The sequence below is a fragment of the Chiloscyllium plagiosum genome, unplaced genomic scaffold, assembly GCF_004010195.1.
Source record: "Chiloscyllium plagiosum isolate BGI_BamShark_2017 unplaced genomic scaffold, ASM401019v2 scaf_10156, whole genome shotgun sequence".
NCBI lineage: Eukaryota > Metazoa > Chordata > Chondrichthyes > Orectolobiformes > Hemiscylliidae > Chiloscyllium > Chiloscyllium plagiosum.
In genome coordinates this window covers 2,159-8,771 of record NW_025215043.1, presented here as the reverse complement: position 1 = coordinate 8,771, position 6,613 = coordinate 2,159, and the positions used below count along the sequence as shown (strand labels likewise).

General features: G+C 58.3%; 1 protein-coding gene across 1 annotated transcript in view; it reads right to left on the bottom strand.

Annotated features, from left to right (window-relative positions):
• The window catches only part of LOC122548130, a 17,119-nt gene extending 11,237 nt beyond the window's left edge, over nt 1-5,882 (bottom strand). The window contains exons 1-2 of the mRNA XM_043686684.1: nt 5,612-5,882; nt 3,695-3,708 (exon numbers count right to left, since the gene is read on the bottom strand). Of these exons, the coding sequence (XP_043542619.1) occupies nt 3,695-3,708; nt 5,612-5,882 (285 nt within the window). The remainder of the gene's footprint in view (nt 1-3,694; nt 3,709-5,611) is intronic.
• Nucleotides 5,883-6,613: the final 731 nt, after the last annotated feature.

The window sequence follows — 6,613 nt, the reverse complement described above, 5'->3', positions numbered from 1 at the left end:
CGGAGGGAAGGTCTTACGAGGAAAGGCTGAGGGACTTGAGGCTGTTTCCGTTAGAGAGAAGGAGGCTGAGAGGTGACTTAATTGAGACGTATAAGATAATCCGAGGGTTAGATAGGGTGGACAGGGAGAGGCTTTTCCCTCGGATGGTGATGGCTAGCACGAGGGGACACAGCTTTAAATTGAGGGGCTGATAGATATAGGACAGATGGCAGAGGGAGTTTCTTTAGTCAGAGAGTAGGAGGGGGCGTGGAACGCACTGCCTGCCACAGTAGTAGACTCACCAACTTTAGGGGCATTTAAATGGGCATTGGATAGGCATATGGACGAGAATGGAATAGGGTAGGAGAGAGGGGCTTCAGATTGGTCAGCACAGCATGGAGGGGCCGAAGGGCCAGTCCTGCGCTGGAATGTTCTACATTCTGTCCATTACAGTATCGGCAGGATTATGGATTGCAGTTACCAATTCACTTCCACATTTCGGGTCATACAGCAGGGAAACAGACCCTTCGGTCCAACCAGTCCGTGCCGACCATGATCCCAAATTAAACTAGTCGTGCCTGTCTGTGCTAGGCCCACGTCCCTCTAATCCCTTCCTTATTCATGTACTCACGCAAGTTCCTTTTGAATGTTGCAACTGTACTAACATCTACGACTACCTCTGCAAAGTACAAGTCCACGCCAAAAACAAAATTGTGACCTTTTTTAAATCTTTCACCGTCAAAGTATGCCCCCCCCTCGTCACAAAATTCCCACCCTGAGGAAAAGACACCTTTCTCTACGCCCACCATACTCTCCAAGGCGGCCTCCTCCACTCCAGTGAAAGAATCCATCGTCTCTCCAGCCTCTCCTTATCCCTCAGACCCCTCCATTCCCGGCAACATCCCGGTAACTTGTTTCGGAACGCTCGCCAGCTGAATGCAACCCCTCCTGTAACAGGGCGATCAGAACGGAACACGGTATTCCCGAAAGGCTCTCACCAATCGCGACGTCTCAACTCCTCCTCTCAAAGGACTGAGCGCTGAAGGCTAAACCCCCTAACCTCCCAGCCTCACGAAAGGGAATTACAATCCCGACAGTGTGGAAACAGGCCCTTCGGCCCAACACGTTAACACCGACCCTCCGACGAGTCGCCCACCCAGACTCATTGCCCCTACTCAAGGTTTACCCCTGACTGATGCACCTAACCTGCACCTCCTTGAACAGTATGGGCAATTTAGCACGGCCAGTCCACCCTAACCTGCACATCCCTGGGCACTACGGGGGCAATTTAGCACGGCCAATCCACCCTAACCCGCACATCCCTGGGCACTACGGGGGCAATTTAGCACGGCCAATCCACCCAAAGCCGCACATCCCTGGGCACTACGGGGGCAATTTAGCACGGCCAATCCACCCAAAGCCGCACATCCCTGGGCACTACGGGGGCAATTTAGCACGGCCAATCCACCCAAAGCCGCACATCCCTGGGCACTACGGGGGCAATTTAGCACGGCCAATCCACCCAAAGCCGCACATCCCTGGGCACTACGGGGGCAATTTAGCACGGCCAATCCACCCAAAGCCGCACATCCCTGGGCACTACGGGGGCAATTTAGCACGGCCAATCCACCCAAAGCCGCACATCCCTGGGCACTACGGGGGCAATTTAGCACGGCCAATCCACCCAAAGCCGCACATCCCTGGGCACTACGGGGGCAATTTAGCACGGCCAATCCACCCAAAGCCGCACATCCCTGGGCACTACGGGGGCAATTTAGCACGGCCAATCCACCCAAAGCCGCACATCCCTGGGCACTACAGGGGCAATTTAGCACGGCCAATCCACCCAAAGCCGCACATCCCTGGGCACTACGGGGGCAATTTAGCACGGCCAATCCACCCAAAGCCGCACATCCCTGGGCACTACGGGGGCAATTTAGCACGGCCAATCCACCCAAAGCCGCACATCCCTGGGCACTACGGGGGCAATTTAGCACGCTGCACATCCCTGGGCTCTACGGGGACAATTTAGCACGGCCAATCCACCCTAACCTGCACATCCCGGGGCACTACAGGGACAATTTAGCACGGCCAATCCACCCTAACCTGCACATCCTTGGGCATTACGGGGACAATTTAGCACGGCCAATCCACCCTAACCTGCACATCCCTGGGCACTACAGGGAAAATTTAGCACTGCCAATCCCACCTAACCCACAGATCCCTGGGTACTACGGGACAATTTAGCACGGCCAATCCACCCTTACCTGCACGTCCCTGGGCACTACGGGGACAATTTAGCACGGCCAATCCCACCTAACCCGCAGATCCCTGGGTACTACGGGGACAATTTAGCACGGCCAATCCGCCCTAACCTGCACATCCCTGGGCACTACGGGGACAATTGAGCATGGCCAATCCACCCAAACCTGCACATATCTGGACACTACGGGGACAATTTAGCACGGCCAATCCACCCTAACCCGCACATCCCTGTGCACTATGGGACAATTTAGCACGGCCAATCCACCCTAACCTGCACATCCCCGGGCACTACGGGACAATTTAGCACGGCCAGTCCACCCTAAACTGCACGTCCCTGGGCACTACGGAGACAATTTAGCACGGCCAATCCACCCTAACGTGCACATCCCTGGGCACTATCGGACAATTTAGCACGGACAATCCACCCTAACCTGCACATCCCTGAGCACTACGGGGACAATTTAGCACGACCAATCCACCCTAACCTGCACATCCCTGGGCACTACGGGACAATTTAGCACGGCCAATCCACCCTAACCTGCACATCCCTGGGCACTACGGGACAATTTAGCACGGTCAATCCACCCTAACCCGCACATCCCTGGGCACTATGGGACAATTTAGCACGGTCAATCCACCCTAACCCGCACATCCCTGGGCTCTACGGGACAATTTAGGAAGACTTCACTAACTGCTCTACTTAAATTCTCTTGGAAAAAGACTGACATTCCATTTGCCTTCTGTTAGCCCTCTGCAATGTTTGACAAGTCATGTTGCGGCTGTACAGGATGTTGGTGAGGCCACTGTTGGAATATTGCGTGCAAGTCTGGGTCTCCTGACTATAGGAAGGATATTGTGAAACTTGAAAGGGTTCAGAAAAGATTTACAAGGACATTGCCAGGGTTGGAGGGTTTGAGCTACAGGGAGAGGCTGAACAGGCTGGGGCTGTTTTCCCTGGAGCGTCGGAGGCTGAGGGGTGACCTTATAGAGGTTTACAAAATCATGAGGGGGGGACATGGATAGGGTAAATAGACAAGGTCTTTTCCCCCTGGGGTGGGGGAGACCAGAACTAGAGGGGCATAGATTGAGGGTGAGAGGGGAAAGATATAAAAGAGACCTAAGGGGCAACTTTTTCCCCCAGAGGGTGGTGCGTGTGTGGAACGAGCTGCCAGAGGAAGTGGTGGGGGCTGGTACAATTGCAACATTTAAAAGGCATCTGGATGGGGGACATGGATGGGGAGGTTTTAGAAGGAGATGGGCCAAATGCTGGGGAATGGGGGCTGGATGAGGCTAGGATATCCGGGTCAGCACGGACGAGTTGGGCCGAAGGGTCTGTTTCCGTGCTGCACATCTCTCTGACTCTGTGACTGTGTTTGAGAAATTTACTGCACTCCTCCTCCCCTTCAAGTGGACCACCTCACAATTTAGCACGGTCGCCGGGTCACTAAACCTGTCCAGATCCTCCTGAGGGCGGCAGTGTGCAAGTCAATCATATTTACGGTGAACTGCGGGGACCGAAGTCAATGCGAGAAGGACTCATTCATTCCTCCTGTGTTTTGTACAACGTTCACCTGTCCCATGGCACCCTCAATGTCTCCAAAATGAGTTGGCCACCAAAGACCCCCGAGAGCACCACAGTCAGTTCGACTCAGGGGCAAAAACAGTTTCGTTTGTGCTCTCGCCAGCACGCTGGAAGATGGTTGTGGTGGTTGGAGGGTCGAAAATGTGTTGCTGGAAAAGCGCAGCAGGTCAGGCAGCATCCAAGGAGCAGGAGAATCGACGTTTCGGGCATGAGCCCTTCTTCAGGAATGAGGAGGGTGTGGAGAGGGAGCGACGCGAGAGAGGGAGCGACGCGAGAGAGGGAGCGACGCGAGAGAGGGAGCGACGCGAGAGAGGGAGCGACGCGAGAGAGGGAGCGACGCGAGAGAGGGAGCGACGCGAGAGAGGGAGCGACGCGAGAGAGGGAGCGACGCGAGAGAGGGAGCGACGCGAGAGAGGGAGCGACGCGAGAGAGGGAGCGACGCGAGAGAGGGAGCGACGCGAGAGAGGGAGCGACGCGAGAGAGGGAGCGACGCGAGAGAGGGAGCGACGCGAGAGAGGGAGCGACGCGAGAGAGGGAGCGACGCGAGAGAGGGAGCGACGCGAGAGAGGGAGCGACGCGAGAGAGGGAGCGACGCGAGAGAGGGAGCGACGCGAGAGAGGGAGCGACGCGAGAGAGGGAGCGACGCGAGAGAGGGAGCGACGCGAGAGAGGGAGCGACGCGAGAGAGGGAGCGACGCGAGAGAGGGAGCGACGCGAGAGAGGGAGCGACGCGAGAGAGGGAGCGACGCGAGAGAGGGAGCGACGCGAGAGAGGGAGCGACGCGAGAGAGGGAGCGACGCGAGAGAGGGAGCGACGCGAGAGAGGGAGCGACGCGAGAGAGGGAGCGACGCGAGAGAGGGAGCGACGCGAGAGAGGGAGCGACGCGAGAGAGGGAGCGACGCGAGAGAGGGAGCGACGCGAGAGAGGGAGCGACGCGAGAGAGGGAGCGACGCGAGAGAGGGAGCGACGCGAGAGAGGGAGCGACGCGAGAGAGGGAGCGACGCGAGAGAGGGAGCGACGCGAGAGAGGGAGCGACGCGAGAGAGGGAGCGACGCGAGAGAGGGAGCGACGCGAGAGAGGGAGCGACGCGAGAGAGGGAGCGACGCGAGAGAGGGAGCGACGCGAGAGAGGGAGCGACGCGAGAGAGGGAGCGACGCGAGAGAGGGAGCGACGCGAGAGAGGGAGCGACGCGAGAGAGGGAGCGACGCGAGAGAGGGAGCGACGCGAGAGAGGGAGCGACGCGAGAGAGGGAGCGACGCGAGAGAGGGAGCGACGCGAGAGAGGGAGCGACGCGAGAGAGGGAGCGACGCGAGAGAGGGAGCGACGCGAGAGAGGGAGCGACGCGAGAGAGGGAGCGACGCGAGAGAGGGAGCGACGCGAGAGAGGGAGCGACGCGAGAGAGGGAGCGACGCGAGAGAGGGAGCGACGCGAGAGAGGGAGCGACGCGAGAGAGGGAGCGACGCGAGAGAGGGAGCGACGCGAGAGAGGGAGCGACGCGAGAGAGGGAGCGACGCGAGAGAGGGAGCGACGCGAGAGAGGGAGCGACGCGAGAGAGGGAGCGACGCGAGAGAGGGAGCGACGCGAGAGAGGGAGCGACGCGAGAGAGGGAGCGACGCGAGAGAGGGAGCGACGCGAGAGAGGGAGCGACGCGAGAGAGGGAGCGACGCGAGAGAGGGAGCGACGCGAGAGAGGGAGCGACGCGAGAGACACACACAGAGATAGATAACTCCCGGCCTTGTTCACCACCACCAAAGCACAAGTCAGGAGGGTGATGAATTTTTCCCACTTGTGTGAACGGGTAAAGCTCCGATGACACTGGGGTAGCTTGATACCATCCAGGACAAAGCAGCCCGTTTGATTGGTACCAATCTGCCACGGACGCTACAGCGGGTGCCAACTACAGGACTGGGATAGCTCAGTAAGGCTCCCTGAACATCTTCGAGAAAGTGAGGGCTGCACGAGCCCTTCTTCAGGAATGAACACCTTCCCAACTGCCTTCCGGTTACAAAGGCCCAACAACGCCCCTCCTTCCTCGGGCAGCTGAGGAAGTTCGGCATGGCGGCGAATCCCCTTGCCCAACTTCTCTCGGTGGGCCAAAGAGAGCATTCCGTCTGGACGTATCACTCCGCGGTTCGTGAAGAAGGGCTCCGGCCTGAAACGTCGACTCTCCTCCCCCTCGGATGCTGCCTGACTCCTTTCCCAGCACCACACACTCTCACCTCACCCCCTGGTACGGCAACTGTACCATTGAAGATCGGAGACGGTTACAGAGAGTGGGGTGAACTCGGCCCCGGACAATCCCAAAGGCCTCCCATCTATAGAATCCATCTACCAGGCCTCACTGTCAAGGAAAGGCCGCCAGCGTTCTCAACGACCCATCCCACCCTGGCAACCTTTTGTTTTAGATTCCCTCCAGTGTGGGAACAGGCCCTTCGGCCTAACCAGTCCACACCGACCCTCCGAAGAGTAACCCACCCAGACCCATTCCCCTCTGACTAACGCACCTAACACTATGGTACAATTTAGCACGGGCCAATCCACCCCGACCCGCACATCTTTGTGACTGTGGGAGGAAACCGGAGGAAACCCACGCAGACACGGGGAGAACGTGCAAACTCCACACAGTCAGTCGCCCTGAGGCTGGGAGTCGAACCGGGGACCCTGGTGCTGTGAGGCTGCGGTGCTAACCACTGAGCCACCGTGCCTACAACCTCTACCAGTCAGGGAGAAGGTACAGAAGCCTGTACCACACGCTTCGAAACAGTTTCTACCCCACTGTTGTTAGGAT